The 16973-nt window shown below is 42.1% G+C and overlaps 2 protein-coding genes across 2 annotated transcripts; one reads left to right on the top strand and one right to left on the bottom strand.

Annotated features, from left to right (window-relative positions):
• Nucleotides 1–319: 319 nt before the first annotated feature.
• Nucleotides 320–7322, bottom strand: kctd2 (potassium channel tetramerization domain containing 2). Its single transcript, XM_084039506.1, has 6 exons — nucleotides 6614–7322; nucleotides 5644–5752; nucleotides 4912–5003; nucleotides 4708–4803; nucleotides 3931–4056; nucleotides 320–3522 (listed from the first exon to the last, which is right to left on the bottom strand). Exons 1-6 carry the CDS (start codon nucleotides 6971–6973, stop codon nucleotides 3493–3495), a joined length of 813 nt encoding a protein of 270 aa, XP_083895632.1. The 5' UTR covers nucleotides 6974–7322; the 3' UTR covers nucleotides 320–3492.
• Nucleotides 7323–9150: 1828 nt separating this feature from the next.
• On the top strand, nucleotides 9151–16085 carry tubgcp2 (tubulin gamma complex component 2). The gene is made up of 17 exons (XM_084039982.1): nucleotides 9151–9701; nucleotides 9979–10107; nucleotides 10267–10443; nucleotides 10745–10904; nucleotides 10992–11199; nucleotides 11284–11483; nucleotides 12116–12305; nucleotides 12381–12526; nucleotides 12610–12790; nucleotides 13154–13334; nucleotides 13554–13726; nucleotides 14601–14729; nucleotides 14813–14933; nucleotides 15038–15181; nucleotides 15318–15434; nucleotides 15768–15931; nucleotides 16008–16085. The coding sequence occupies exons 1-17, from the start codon at nucleotides 9552–9554 to the stop codon at nucleotides 16081–16083; spliced, it is 2646 nt and encodes an 881-aa protein (XP_083896108.1). The 5' UTR covers nucleotides 9151–9551; the 3' UTR covers nucleotides 16084–16085.
• The last annotated feature ends 888 nt before the right edge of the window (nucleotides 16086–16973 follow it).

The raw sequence follows: 16973 nt of genomic DNA, 5'->3' as shown, positions 1-16973 counted from the left end.
GTTGAGCTGCGGTAAAATGTTTAATAAACCAAGGGGCGGGGTCAGGGTCTGCAATCGGATTGGTTGGTTTGTGTTCGAAGTTAGCTATTCTGCATCTACCAGTAAGTGACAAAGAAACCGACAAAGAAACGGTACATGTGAGTAGAGAATACATCTAGTTGGAGACCAACTGTTCCAAACAAGAAATCTACACCTACGTACCACGGAGCCATGCCTTCCCTCTGCTGCCCCCCCCCCCCCCCCCCATGCATCACATACACTTTGCACCAACACAGAGGTCAGACAAAATCCACATCAGAGTCTCTAGAACGATGCATGCTCTTGTGTTTTCACGTGCCCGGACAACATATATATTACACATGTAAATATATATATATATATATATATATATACACATACATACACACAGATGTAAATATATATATATATATATATATATATATACACACACACACACATTTCTTTTCTTTTTGCAGATTTGTTAAAATTGCACATAATCTGTCAGCTAGGTGAAAGTAAAAAATTATGGTTTAAAGTTTTTCTTTTATGTTAAGTTTAAAAAAAAACATGGTTCAGCAAGGTCAGTGGTTCCCAACCTGTTTGGCTTGTGACCCTTTTAAAAAACACTTTGTTTCAATAATTTTACTCAAATAAAACTGCCCAGTGTACAGGCTCTAAAATGTACTCAAAGTAGAAAGTAAAATGTATCCATATGAAGGACATTTTTACTGACTCTTTTTTACAAGGCTAACTTGCTTCAAATAAAAAAAAACTTTAATTCCCCACAATTGCATTAAAACTAAAGTAACGAGCCTGTTTTGAAAATGTGAGGAGAAGAAAGTACAGGTATTTGTTTTAAATACAGTGACAAAGTAAATTATCTGCAAACAAATATGTTTTCTATATTTTCTTTAACCATCTCTCGACTTCTTCTGGGGCCCAACGGACCCCCAGTTTGGGAACAACTGAACTACACAACCATGGTGGGGGTGTACAACCGGTCCACGGAGGTGACAGGTACAATAAGTGCTTTAAAAAGTGGATTACACACATCTAAAAGGATTGAGTCATCAGAGACGGCTTCAGCATGCAACTTATGGGGAAAAAACGAAGCCAACTGACGTCGAGTTTAATAGTTGAATTGATTTCCGATGACAAAGTGCACTGCTGGAGTTTTACTAAGATAAAAGCAGAGGAGGGAACTCTGCTCCGACTCCTCTTCCTGCCGTTCATCACTCCCCACTTCCCTCCCATTTCGGTAAAACAATGCATGAGTGTTTACTGCTTCAGACACAAGATTTCGGGAGGGGTTCTGGCGAAAAGCAAAATGGCACAAAGAAAGCAGCTGGTCATCGTTTTCAGTTTGTCGGTAGCATTAAAATGAAAAAATAAATGCAGATGGACGACAGGTTTGTCAGGCTCGCCTCTCACTGAAACATTAACAATAGAAAACAAGCTAAAGACCTCATTACACATCATACCTCAGGTGTGGTGCCTCCTGGCTTTTTTAAGGTACGAGAGGCACCGTCTGATACGAGGGGAGAACAACTGTGCACAACACAGGTCAAAAAGGCACAACACCGGGCACAGACGAGGGGGAAACAACAGCCAAGGTGCTTTGCAAAAGGCCCAGAGACACAACAAGGGAGGGGGGGGGGGGGACATTTTTTTGCTCAAAACTCCGATTGGCAGAATTAACCTGCACAACGTGCAACGTGAGAGGGAAATAAACAAAGAAGAAATCACATCAAAGTTTTGGCCTCATCGAACATCAGGGAGCAGGACAACAGCACAGGTACAGCTTTTTTTTCTTTTTTTCCTGGCATTCTTTTTGTTCATGCTGGATAAAACACAACCGCATCAGATATGTTCTGTATACAAAGAAAGGTGTCGACGCCAGCGATTTTAAAAAGATCATTTGTAGCTTCAGTAATTTAAAAAACGGGAGATGTTTCGATTCTCCATCTGATATGTGTAAATATGACTCAAACTCTGCACTGGTAACAACAGCTTTCTCACGAGATAACATTGGGTTTCTGCGAGTAATATATATATATATATATATATATATATATATATATATATATATAGTTGCTACGACGATGCAGAGTGTGAGACAACACAGTGAGTTGAGGATGGGCGACGGAGGCAGAGTGAGCAGAGAAGCACGAGGCGCTTTAGGGGTTCGGGGCAGCACCCGGACCGACTCCGGTGCAAATCGCAGTCACAACACCGGACAAATCACACGTCTCCTTATCCCCGATTACAATTTTAAGATATGCAAGAGATCAGAGTATGATATCGAAGAGAAAACAACAATATCTGGCGGGTTTCTTTTTTTGTTGTTTTTTTTTTCTCAGAACACGACAGAAAACGTGCAGCTGAAGAAAGGTTGTGATATTCGAGCTGTGGACAGAAAGCAGAAAAGAGGCACTACATACACGTACATCCATGTTACCGGAAAAACCTTCAGAAGAAAACTGGTGATGAAAAGTGATATTTTGCTCAATTGTTTTAAATAGACTCACCCACCCAATAATATGTAAATATATGACAACTATGATACAGAAATCAGTCATTACACCATTTTGCATTTCATATAATTTCATCATGTAGCCTATTGATTTATATAGATTCCTCACATGCCTTGACGGATTTGTACACGGGTGTAGTCTTTTTAGAGTCTTCTTTTTGAGCGGAAACATCCCCAGATTTTCTCCCTGGGGGGAGGGGCGACCAGATGGAGGCCCAAAAGAACAGGAAACAGGAGGAGAAGGATGCCGCTTTTTTTTTCAAGATTCACCGAGACAGGACGCCCGCAAGATGACAAGTTTGTTGCTCCATTTCTGGAGATTCAAGAGAGAGCGGAGGAGACCACTCTTCGTCATGCCGCCTGCTCCACCTCCACCCTCCCGGCTCTGTCTTGTTGCGGCCGCGGCGGCCATTCACTCCATGACCAGATTCAGGTAAAGAGGCTCAGTCAGTGGCGTTGTGTCCCTTGAGAGTCCTGAGGTGATTTCTGCTAAGTCAACAGAGCCGGATGTAAAAGTGATGATGATGATAATGACGATGATGATTTCTAGCAGCTCTGTGATGTGGCGTCCATCCACTGACAATAATACGGGCTACAATCGGAAGCGTAGCCTGCACTGTGGTGACACTGACCACCAAAAAAACAGCTGCTATGAGGAATACCACTCACTTGTAATCCCTTTTTAAACTCCAGCTGAAGTGTTCCACAGCTGGCGACGGAGGAGACAAGTTGGGGCTGTGTTGCAGCACTGGAGGGGGGGGGGGGGGGGGGGGAGGTGTCGGGTAGCCTCCTGCTGTGGAAAGGCACCAGAGGAGGAGGGAGGGGGGGACGGGGAGGCGGTGATGAAGGCGATGGCAGAAGATACGGGGGAAAGTTGAGGATGAAGACTGGAGAAAATTTTTGTGTTATTGTTTTGTTTATGTTGATAAAGTGTTATTGAGCTCGGCGTCGGGGTCTCCTCACATCCGCGAGCCTCGCTCCTGAAGGATCTGTGAGGACAGACAGAAACACGCTAAAATCCCAAGTCATTTATAAAAGGAAAACAAATGTTAAATTTTCAAGTTCCTCAAATGTGAGGATTTACTTTTCTCATCTTTTATACAATTTAAAGTTGAATAAAACATTATGTGAAACATTTTCCGTTTTTTTAAAACCTTGTGTTCTTGATGATGTTATTGGTGATATTTCATATTTTTATTATTAACAACAAATCTCACAAAAACACCAAAATCAACAATGTTTCTGATTTTCCTCAGATTTATAATAAACATTACATTAGCTATTCTAGACAATAATTAATGACTATTTCATGATTATTCATCATTAATGGATGGTTTTATCGTAATATTCTTGAAACAAATTAACAGTTTGAATCTTTTCTTCAGCCGGTCGCTCACCTTGGCCTTCTCGGTGGGCTCGATGACGATGCCGTTGGTGGAGTTGTTGAGTTCCCGGGAAACCACACATAGAAACTCTGCCTGGTCCTCGTTACCATAGTTATAAGAAGAGCCGATGCTTATAAGCTGAGGACGGGAAAGACAGAAGAGTTCTGTGACTGGAGCAGACAACTCCAACAACCTGCATTCTGGGTAATATTTCTATTTCAGAAATGTGAATGTCCCTCCCCCCGTTCTTTTCTCCGTTTTATATCATTATAAATTATACAAAGATATTTAGGTGTTGGATAGTTGGTCCAACAAAACAAACAGTTTGAAGACGTTCCTCAAGCTTCAGAAAAATATATATTTGACTATTTTCAGACACTTTATTGACTAAATGATTAATAAAGTCACCAAACTAATTCATTATAATTTTCATTTCACGTTCATTATTTTTTTAGAGGGGAGGTAACGAGGTAACGTACTCAAGTCGAATTTTCAGCTATCTGTAATCTGTGTATAAAGTGATGCATTGAATATGTTTGAAATGATCATAAGCAGCGGCCTCAAATGAAGCCATCTATCAGTCGTTTTTATACTTATTTTTATACTTGTGTATATATATATATATATATATATATACACACATACATTTGCTTACAAAGCCTAAAAATGATTACCGTGGTTTTTCTCTAGATAGATACCCTTTATATTGAGATGTTTTTGGGCTCCACACAGGAGCTTGGAAACAACTGAAGCGTGAACCAAAACAAAAAAAATCTGTATTTTCTGCACCTGCTCAAACTTCCAACCGTCCGACATGGTTGAGACCATCTGTGTGAGTTCCTCCTCTTGGCACTGCAGAACCCGATAAACATGCTTCACTGGACCCTGATGGACGCAACAACAACACACACAGAGAGCAACATCAGCACTCACACACACACGCACAGACGGAAAGTTATTTTGAAGGTTTTATCCGTTTCTGGGGTCCCGTACCTGAGATGTCCGGTTCTCGTTGTCCCGTATTCTCTCTTTGACCAGCCTCACCAGGGACGCGATGTTGTAGAACTCGGCTTCCTCGAGAACACCTGACGCGAAAAACACCAAATTGTTACGCTTCACTGTTTGGTTTTCTAAACACTAACAATTATCCCCATTCCTTATTATCGGGCTGTTCCAATAAATCCCTTAAATCTCTCCAGCTGGTCCGAACTAAAACTAGAAAAGGGGATCACATCTCTTGTATTGGCTTCTCTGCACCAGCTCCCTGTAAAATCATCCTCACCTAATAAGGCTCTTAATGGTCAGGCACCATCATATCTTAAAGAGATCATTAAACCCTATGCTAGCAGAGCACTACTCTGCAAATGCAGGGTTCCTTTTCTGTGGAACCATCTTCCAGCTTTGGGAGACCGGCTCTTAGTTATGCTGCTAGCGTTCCCCGGATTCCTTTGCTTTCTCATATCGCTGGTTTCCCGGACCGTGGTGGAACCTGATCCTGACTGCATTGACGCCCTGGTCCTGTTTGCTTACTGCCAGTATGATTAAGGCGGCTGATTATGGATTAAAAAAACTGATTAAAACCTGCATCTCTACTGTTACTAACTCGACTCCTGCCAGGAGAATTCTGGACGTTCTCGTCCTGTGTAAAGTGTCCTGAGATAACTGCTGTTATATGACACCATAAATAAAATGTAATGTAATTGAATTGAAAAGGAGACATTTTACCTTCCTCGGCCAGGTTTTTATCCATGATGAGTTTCCCGTGCCGAAGGTAATTCAGGATGGGGCCGAAGTACGTGGGGTCCCTGTCGATCAGGTAGGCTCCGGTCTCATCCTGTGGGAAAATATCAAAAAGGTTGACGCTTGAGAGGGGGATTCACCAAGAAATGTCTTCTTAAAACTCACTAACGCAGTTTTCTTGAATTCCCCACATTCCCCAATGTCTCCCTGCATAAATAATTAATTAAATGTATTTTGTATTTTTCTATTTTTTTCTTCTCCACCATGATAGTGAGCTAGAAAGAGTTCTTAAATCACAATTGTCCCGTTAAACCGAAATTCTCCACGATCAACTTAAGATAAGTGTTTATCTTGATCTGTGATAAAATTCTATATCGTTTGGTCCCTATTACACAGAACAATACAATCTGTAACTTGACATGCCTTTTGTAATGGCGGGTAGAATTTTAAATAGAATATTAAACTTTACAGAATGTGATGACATATTAAAAAATAAAAACAAACTGAAACAGGACAAATTTGTTCGAGAAAAGACATTGGAAGATGGTTATTATGTCCCATTTTATTTTAATCCTATTAATACAAACGGGCATATTTTCCCCTGCATTTTATTTTCCCCCAATTTTTATGCGGTTTTACGATTTATTGGTTTGTGTGTATGAGGGAAGGGATGATGTAGGATTTGATCATGATGGAAAAACTCATAATTTTTCCCACAAAAAAATACACGTTAATCTATCATGCGATAATAAATATATGTTTTTAAACTAAATGTAACATGATTCCAGAGTGTTTTAGTGCCATTTAAAGTGTATTTTGATGATTATCGTGAATCGCAGTTATTTTGGCCAAAATAATGGTGACATCGTCCCATGAGTAATATACGATATTACTGGCCATTAGGCGACACGTCAAACTACAAATATATCAAATGAAGCCTGTTATCAGGACTCACTTTGTCGGAGTCCAGGTCCGGGTCTTCTTGACACAGTCGGAACAGGAAGGATTTCGGGTCCCGACACAGCGTCTGCTTGGTCGTGATGAAGTAGGTCCCCCCGACGTTCAGGCGGACCCAACGTGAACCCGGCTTGTCCGCCGGCTCGGACGGGGAGCTCGGGTTGCTTTTCGCGGGGAAGCCGAACACGGAGCGCCCGCCGCTGCCGCTCGACCCCCCACTGGGACTGAGCTGGCTGCTCCGCGGCGGAACCACGAGAGTGGGCGACGCCAGGCGCACGGAGCCCCGCACGTCGCGGTGCTCGGGCTGCTGCTCTATAGTGCCAGTGCCGCTCGGTTCCACGACATGTAGTTCAGCCATGTTTTTTCCTTCTTTTTCTTTTGTTCGTCTACAAAAAACACAACACGCAACCGCGCGGTTAGCTAACGACACACTGCGGGGAAACAATTTCTCCCTGCCGATTTGTAAACAGAGTGAGGATATTTTTCTCCGACGGACGGGGTGGCTGGCATCAGGGCGTTGCTGCTCTCGCTCGACCGCCTCTACCTGCTCCGGTCGCCGCAGATTAAGACACGAATATGACCCTCGGAGGCTCTACGTTGTTAGCAGCATCGCGTTTAATCGTTTCTTCACAAGATAAATTGCTCATTCTCGTCTATTCAAACGTTAATCGGAGAAAGGCAATTCTTCCGGGTTGTAACGTGATTACTGTTTACTTCCGCCGTGTCGTCGTTTTTCAAAATAAAAGCAAATAGAGCCGTAGTTTAGTGGCATTTCAGATTCTCAAGATTTTTATCTGCTTTAATGATTTTTATTGAGAAGCAAATCGATATACAATTCAAATAGTAATACAATCACAAATGATTTGTTGGTCTTTTTTCTCTGTATTGTAGAAATCAGCGCAATCAAAATATGCATTAATACATGGGAAATAAATAAATAGGAAAATACAAATAAAGATTTAAATAAATCCTAAATAAAGATTTAAATAAATCCTAAATAAATTAGTAATATACTAATAATGATAATAAAGCAGAAGAATAGCGTTTTGTCAAATAAATAAATGCACATTTCTTGTCCTGTATCATATTTCAATTCAATTCAATTAAGCACAACTTTATTTGTCGCCGGGGACATTTAAGGGCGCACAGAGTAGCAAGAATAAAATATGAAATATAAAAGAACAAAATAGCGATACAAAACGGGGCAAGCAACAACTGTACAGATTAATTTTGTAAAAAGCAGTAACTGCAGATTATCGTTGTTATTATTATCTTATTATTGTTGTTGTTTTTTCTGTTTTTAACTTTTTCATTATTTATTATCGTTTGTCCTATATTTATTTATTTAATTTTTTAATTTTTAATGGGATCTTCCTATATTTTCTTTTACATTATGTGAAAAAGAAGAACGTCAACACTTGTACAAGAAAGCACTCAAACCTCTAGATAAAAAACCTTTTCCTTATCATCATTGCAACATCTTAGGGAAATATAACTTGCTGAGTTTTATTAATTTATGTAAATTCCCCTCATGTTTAATATATAAAGTGCTCTGTGGCCTGGTTCCGCCCCCCACTGAAAGTGAGTTTATCAGATACAGACAGACTCGGACCACCAGAGCTGTTGTTAACAGAGACTGTGAAGTTCCCTTCAGAAAAATCTCCTTCAGCCAAAATGCAGTTTATGGCACTTCAGCGTTCACCTTTGAGAACCGCAGGTTTCCATCTGGTTTTATCTAATAAGATAAAGCTTTCTCTCAGTTCATCTTCACCACGAAAAATCTCAGCACCATCTAGTGGACAGAAAAGGCAATTGTTACCAAATGGTTTGATTGGTAATAATAATAAGAATTTGCAATAATAAAAAATTATATATTAAAGGTCCCCTATTATACTGATTTTCATAAATTCCACACAGCTGTCAGAGGTCCAACAACACTTTATTTGATATGCATTGCCCCAAACTCATCCATGGTCCTGAATTTCAGCTGTCTAAAAGTTGCTCAAATGAGCTCTCCTGAGAACAGGCTGTTTCTGTGCCCGCATCGCCTATTTGGAGAGCGATGGAGAGGATGCCGCTTACACTAGCTGTAGCATGCACCAATGTTTACATGGATGTATCGCTATGGCTCGCCTATGTGGCTCAGGTGAAGTTGCTGGGTCCCGTATGATTGGGACAGATCCTTTTACAAGGGTCAGTGTCGAGGCAAAGCCAGCTTTGTACTGACCTTCGTTACTGAAGCAGTCTGATGTGAAGTAGTTAGCACACACATACAAGCTAACGCGAACCATAGCTATGGCTATGATGCTATTTGCATCAATAAATAGTCATTACCAAAACTAACTATAAATACAATTTTGTGAATGTTTCAGGATTGAAATAAGTGTTATATATGAATGCAATGAATGTAGTGATTTAATTATCAGCTAATTGATAAACCTGTAGTGTCATGTTTAACCTGCGGGGACAGTGTGGCGCCAGTACTGCATGGATTACAGCAACAGAAGAAGAAGAATTTGACTAGTAGTAGGCGCGTTCCCTGCTCCGCTGTTTGCTGGCTCCTGTTATTGAACCAGACACGCCTGGTGCTCAGGAGAGACTTGGGTTACACCTGTAATAAGGCTTGTGATTACGAAACTACGTTGTTATTAACTGTTCGGGAAATTGTACGCATCATTCGGGATTAGCTAGCTACGCAGTTAGCATCCCGGTAGTTCATTTCACCCTTTGCTGGCTGTTTAGCCAGTTAGCAAGCTAGCATCAAATAACTGTTAGCTCAGCATCACTTGCGAGTGCTCCCGAGAGAAGAACTGCCAGTTGAGCCAGAATTAGTTAAATTAGCTCATAGGTATCGACTGTATTTGAGGCTAAGATAGGGAGAAAACCCCTGCGTTTCTCTCCTTAATAAGGTGGTCGTCATTCCAGCTGCCTGAGCTATGAGTGAGTTCAGGATCCATCATGACGTGAACGAGCTGCTCAGCCTTCTTCATGTCCGAGGAGGCGATGGAGCAGAGGGCTACATAGACCTGCTGCAGAAACACAGGACTCCCTACGTCACGACCACGGTGTCCGCTCATAGTGCCAAGGTGGGTGTCACATGTGTCCAGGTGTGTGGAAACATGACAGAAGTCATCCGAATGTCCTAAACATTGATGAGGCTACGAACCGATGAAATGCATCATTGTTTAGGTTGTTAAATGTTCCCAAAATGATTCTTTGAAAAGAGTTGGGGACGAATACATGTCCAACATAATTTAAATACAAAACAGCCAGTAGACAGGAAAAGCTGATGTTATATGTAATTTTATAATCATGTTTGCTAACTGGATATTCCTGTGATGTTGGCCGTTATATCATTTCTAGGTGAAATTAGCCGAGTTCTCTAAAACCCCAGAGGACTTCTTGAGGAAGTACGAGGAGCTCAAGTCCAAAAATGTTCGAAACCTCGACCCTCTGCTTTATCTGCTCTCCAAACTCTGTGAGGATAAAGAGGTAATACATAGTTTATATGGTTTAATTTGTTATTTTTTCAAATGTATTTATTTCATTTTTTGGTGTTACAGTTTTTAAATGTTTATGATCGAAAGAATGATTAGTTAGTTAGATAAACTGTGTTATTGAAGCTTAACCATTAACCCTTTTATCTCACAGACACTCCAGTTTCTTCAGCAGAATGCCAAAGAGAGGTCGGAGTCATCGGCAAACACAATGTCAACCACTACTACCAGTTACACGCTGCCTCAGACCAGCACCAAGATGTCCATGCAGGAACTGGATGAGCTGCGAAAGAAGCTCGGCAACGTGACGGCCAGCTCCAACGCCCCTCTGGTGAGCGAATCGTATTCAGAGGCAGGTCTGAAGGTTAGGTCGGCCCATGAAACTGCAGGGTGGGTCACTTCCCGAGACATGAAGGAAACTGAGAGAAATCAAACTAAAGTCGGCACACTAAACTGTGAAAAGGCTTAAATACTTTAATGAGCCCGCTGGTGATTATCCAGTGGTTAATATGCTGCTCATTATCTTAACCAGAACTGCTTGTTGCACCTTTTGAATAGCTTTAATAAGACATATGTTTCATGGGTGATCCTAGTTGTGAATCATCTCTGTACATTTGTTATTTTGTCTGCAGCCTGCTGAAGTCACGCGGAAGATGCTGCGAGACAAACACAACAAGAAGAACCCCACCCAGCCCAACCCTGTGTTTCCTAACTGGGTTTATGACCGTCCCGCTCTCCTCGGAGACTTCATCACCAGCCCGACTCCACCGGGAGATCCGGCCGTAGCCATTGGTAAGTCGGCTTCGAGTTAATTTCTGCTGCATACAGTCTGCTGCAAGATGCTGGTGTACTCCAGAGAATGTGTTCATCGTTGTTCAGGTACGATGCCGCTGCCAGCTCAGGAACAAGCCCTGGTGGAGGATCTGCTTTTTGTCCTGGTCGGAGTCGATGGCCGTGACATCACAGCTCAGCCTGTGCTGGGGAGGCAGAATCGCTCCTTCATCGTCGATTCAACGCTGGACATGTCTATCAAAGAGCTGGTGAACAGAATATTACCAGTCGCATCGTATTACTCCACTATAACACGGTAAGTATGCAAAACATGTTGTGTTTTTCCACATTTATGACGTGGACGAATCACCGGACGGCGGTGTCGCGATTTGTCTTTAAGCTTCATTGAGGAGAAGTCGTCCTTCGAGTACGGCCAGGTGAACCACGCGCTGACAGCGGCCATGAGGACCCTGATGAAGGAGTACCTGATCCTGGTCACTCAGCTGGAGCACCTGCAGCGGCAGGGCCTGCTGTCCCTGCAGAAGCTCTGGTTTTACATCCAGCCCACCATGAGGACTATGGAGATACTGGCCTCCATTGGTAAGAGTCTGAACACGAGGTCCAGCCTGATTTGAAATGATGAGTTCTGCCTGGTTCTGTATGAATGTTAGTGTTGCTGCATTCTTGCATACTTGCATGTATTTCAGACTTTTTAATATTGCAGGTACTTTGCATATATTCAATAGAAAAGTGAGATGGGGACTTTTATAACATAAGAACATCATCTTAATTCCCAGCAAACTTTTTCGAAGAAGGTGAATGTCTGAAAGAGACTCATATTTAGGACTATTGTCCTTTTGAACCACTTGGGGGCGCTCTGAACCAGGTTTACAGAGATGAACGCAGCACCAGCAGATTGGGAAAATGTTGATGCCAGCATCTGTTGTATTTCACCATGAATGAAAACAAGATAAAACAAATATATACTGTTGTAGTGCAGGTTAATGCTTTTCTGTCAGCAACAACTTGCTTTTTGGAATTAGTAAATTAGTAATTCAAATTCCATGCTGCGATTTTCAGCGATAGGATGGCAAAAAATCTGTAATCTCTAAATGCACTCAGTCTCTAGTTTGTGATTGTAAAGTTTCATGCAGCTGTGATTATCCTAGAGGTCCAAAACAGCACTCATTTAGGATAAAATCCAAAATAATTGTCTCCCGTTCATTTCCCAGCATCCTCAGTGGACAAAGGAGAATGCATGGGCGGGTCGACGCTGAGTCTTCTCCACGATCGAACCTTCAACTTCACGGGCGACAGCCAGGCTCAGGAGCTGTGTCTCTACCTCACCAAAGCAGCCAGCGTCCCTTACTTTGAAATACTGGAGAAGTGGATCTACCGGGGCATCATCAAGGACCCGTACAGGCACGGTTTGAGTAACAAAACACACTCACGCCGCCACATCCACCTTGTGTTTAAATGTGATTTACGTCCTCACAGTGAGTTCATGGTGGAGGAGCACGAGCTGCAGAAGGAGAAGATCCAGGAGGACTACAATGACAAGTACTGGGATCAGAGGTACACCATCGTGCAACATCGGATTCCCTCCTTCCTACAGAAAATGGCAGACAAAATATTAAGCACAGGTATTTAAAAAAAGAAACAAATATAAAACATGATGATTGTTTCTAAGACAAAAAGATGAAAGTAGCCTTCCGCGGTTTTATAGGGAAATACCTGAACGTGGTGCGGGAGTGCGGCCGCGATGTGACGTGTCCCGATGCCAAGGAGGTCCTGTACACCCTGAAGGAGAGGGCTTACGTGGAGCAGATAGAGAAAGCCTACAACTACGCCAGCAAGGTCCTGCTGGCCTTCCTCATGGAGGAGAAGGAGCTGGTGTCACGCCTGAGGTAAATGGTTCATGGTATTTATAGTGATCTTTGAAAAGCCCTCGTGTCTCATTTGAGCTCCTGTAATTTAACCTCAAGACAGTTAACATAGAGAAAAACCAACATTCATAAAAAAGCTTGGCTAAAACGATAAGTCTTAAAGCTGGAGTGTTGGATTTTAGAATACATCGGTTGCATTAAAGACTAACAAGTTCACACAATGATGAGATGGATGCCTTCAGGGAAAGCTCTCTGTATTTCCTAGAATACCACAGTTGTGGTGTCTGCTATCTTCAAAGCTTCCTTTTTTTTACTTCAATCCATCCTCTGAACAAAGAGTTTCCTTTCTTCTTTTATTAATACCGCCTGTGTTGTTTTCATTAGATCCATCAAGCACTACTTTTTGATGGACAAAGGAGATTTCTTTGTGCACTTCATGGACCTGACGGAGGAGGAGCTGAAGAAGCCCGTGGATGACATCGTTCCTCCCAGACTGGAGGCCCTGCTGGAGCTGGCTCTGAGGATGAGCACAGCCAACACGGACCCCTTCAAAGACGACCTCAAGGTGGGTGGAAGTGAGACTGCAAGCACTCAAGACTGTCGGCTCCGATTGAAAACGTCAATGTACTAAAACTGCCCCCAAATGGCTAACAGCAGTCATTACATGTATTAAAGACATCCCAATTGTCTCGGCACAAAGTCCGATTTCAGAGGGACTGATCTCATCATTTACTGTGAGTCATGCCGCTTCATACTTCCTAACGTTTGAAGTTCCTCCTTCCAGATTGACTTGATGCCTCATGACGTCATCACTCAGCTGCTGCGGGTGCTGGCCATCGAGACCAAGCAGGAGAAGGCCATCATCAACGCAGACCCGACCGACGTGGCCCTCAGCGGCCTGGAGGCCTTCTCCTTCGACTACATCGTCAAGTGGCCGCTCTCACTCATCATCAACAGGTTCTGCTCTCATGCTGATTTTATCTCATTAATATGTTTCCTTTTGTTTTCTTGACTTTTAAGATTCTTCAGCATGCCGGGCGATGTATTGATCACCAACAAATCCATCGTGTTGCTACAGATTCTAACGCTCTGAGAAATGCTCGGACAAATCAATGGCATGACAAAAACAAAAAGTAAAAAAGGCAGTAAAGGACAGGTTTATTAAAGTGTTTACACTGAACAAAAAGAATATAGATGTTAACTTGGAGATCCAATCCAACTTTATTTATAAAGCAAACAGCACACAGACTGACCAAGTGCTGAGCTGATCCGACTGAATAAATTAGGTCATTCAGTTAATATTCCCAAGGAGGATCCAAACCTCATAATATCTATCTTTTTAATCAACTATGTGCATTTCCAAATCATTTCAACAATATTTATTGTCAACTTTCAAAGGTGGATACTTTTGACTAAATTATATTATGTCAAAAAATGTATAGTATAGAATGTTATTAGAAAGTCAATAAGAAGTATATATTTTTTTCTTTCTTTCTTTTTTAACTCATCAAAAGTCAAAGGACAGTACTGAGAGCAGCAGGTCGGTTGGTTCATGCTGCCATCTTGCTCACATCTCTTTCACACTGATGTTCTCTAGAGAACATGTAGAGAACATCTGGAGAACCGTGACTGCACGGTAAACAATCAATTGAGTTGCTGCAATTGAGTGAAGCCATTGCTGTATTAACTGGATAAGCTGCGGCCGTCCGATTATTATTTACATTCATTCATTTAATCAGCAAACGGTCTGAATAGGGCTGGTCCGAGTGTAGAGTTTGAGAAGTAATCTACAAATACATTTTGAAACATTGAATTTGTTTGAATGTTCCAGGAAAGCCCTGACGAGGTACCAGATGTTGTTCAGACACATGTTCTACTGCAAACACACGGAGAGGCTGCTGTGCAACGTGTGGATCAGCAACAAAGATTTCAAGCTGTACTCTTTACATTGTGCCAAATGGTGAGTTGACGTCGAATTTTGAGGTGAATTTATGTTAGAAAAAATAAATAAAATCTCAAACAGCAAAATGTCCTCCGGTGCAGGTTTTCTGCTGCGTTCGCCCTCCGACAGCGCATGCTCAACTTTGTGCAGAACATCCAGTACTACATGATGTTCGAGGTGATGGAGCCCACGTGGCACATCATGGAGAACAACCTGAAAACGGTGAGTGAAGCGGCTCCGGTCGCTCGCCGTGTTCGCACCGCTGACGGTCCTGTGTCTTAATGAAAAGTCTGTCGCGTTGAGCGTCCCGTCTTCTCACCCTGCAGGCGTCGAACATCGACGACGTGCTTTGCCACCACACCAGCTTCCTGGACAACTGCCTGAAGGACTGCATGCTGACCAACCCTGAGCTCCTCCGGATCTTCTCCAAACTCATGTCCGTCTGCGTCATGTACACAAACTGTATGCAGGTTTGTGAAAGCAGACACTTGTGTTTGCTCCCGGATTTCATCTATTTTTAACGATTGAAATGGCATTTTGCTTTGATTGAACACACTGCTATTAAAACCTTGTCCTAAGAGGTTTTTCTTGTCTGGACCGTTGCAGCGGTTCACTCAGAGCATGCGGTTAGAGCGCCTCTCTCTGGAGCAAGGGGCGGCGGACGGGCCTCCCGCTCAGAGCGAACATGCTGAGGAGGCAGAGAAGAAGAGGCTGAGCTCAAAGGTATTTAAAAAAAAAAAAACACGTAGACTGTGTGGAAAAGTGAACATGTTAAAAGTTCATCAACATTACACCAAAACCAGAAAATATTCCAACTACTTAAAGGACCAAATCAGTGTTACTACATGTCATTAAATGTCTCAGAGTTTTTTTACACACCGTTTCAACATGAATGGCAGTGAACGGTTGTTAAAACTACAGATGCACACAAGATGTGTTGAATACAGCCAGGAGGCATCTCTGCTGATGGAGAGAAGTCAGAATTACACTGGTATGGTCCTTTAACAACCGGTCCACGATAGTACTTTTGGGTCTAACATGTGTTAACTGCTTCAGTTGCTAGCGGAGCACGCAGACTCCCACCAGTCAGAGGCAGGCTTTGAAGCCACCCTCAGCAAGTTTGACAGTAACTTCAGCATGCTGCTGCTGGACCTGCTGGACAAGCTGAGCATCTACAGCACCAACGACTGCGAGCACAGCATGATCAGCATCATCTACAGGTAAACCGGGTTTTAAGAATAAATGTGGTTCTGTATGGAATACTGTGTTCTAACTCGGCTGTCGTGTAATTCGCAGGCTGGATTTCAATGGGTTCTACACGGAGCGGCTGGAGAGGATGGCCATAGAGCGCAGTCAGAAAGCATCAGCGTAGCATCTTAAGCTTTTGTGTGTATTAACTCACCCAGCAATAAAAAATAAAAAAACGTCCTTTCCTCATGGCTGTCCATCACGCCAACCGGCTGCAGAATCACAGCACAGCAAAAAGAGCTTCAGTGTGTATATTATATATTATGGACTGTATGAGATGTCATTTCAATGCTTCAGATTGTGAATTTTAAGAAACGTGGAACTGACATGTTTACTCTGCGTCATGACACTCCCTATGGGTAACTTATTGTACCTGTAAAATGAAAATATGTATGTTTGTATTCATTAAAACAAGACTTTACCGAATGTGGTTGGTTGATGATGTCCTTTTTTTAAGTTTTAGAAATGTTTACATTCCAGGAACATTCCCAAAAGGTTCATAGAACCTTCATAGAACCTGTAGTGAGCCGTTACAGAACCTTTCTAGAATGTTCCCAAAGTGTTATGTTTATAGCTGTTTATAAAATGAAAGGGGCACATTTACACTTGTTAATTAATTCATCCAATAGTACTATATTTGATTGATTTGTAATTTTGAAATATTTATCATTCTATTTAAAAAAAAAAAAAAAAAAATTAAAATCGTCTGTCAACGGTTAGCGTGACAGTTTCCGGTCCATAGAGACCGCTTCTCCGTTGATGATTAAATAAGAATTACCAATTTTTACTAAAAAAGATTCGTCTTTAAAAAACAACGTGTACCTTTCGTAGTTCATCTGAGTATAACAGATAACAGCTAACTAGCATTGTCTTAGCTAACTTAAGTTAAGCTAACGTACGGAGTGCCGTCAGTCGTTTATCTTATTTTGACACGTTTTATTTCACCGGAAGTTTGTTTAGCGTGTAGCCTCTAACCGCAGCTGGCTTGACCGGGTGAGGGTTTATTCCGGTAAA

This window comes from Eutrigla gurnardus (genome assembly GCF_963514095.1).
Source record: "Eutrigla gurnardus genome assembly, chromosome: 22".
NCBI classification, from domain to species: domain Eukaryota; kingdom Metazoa; phylum Chordata; class Actinopteri; order Perciformes; family Triglidae; genus Eutrigla; species Eutrigla gurnardus.
Note: the sequence above shows the minus strand (reverse complement) of the source record. Positions and strands in the feature narration are given on the sequence as shown.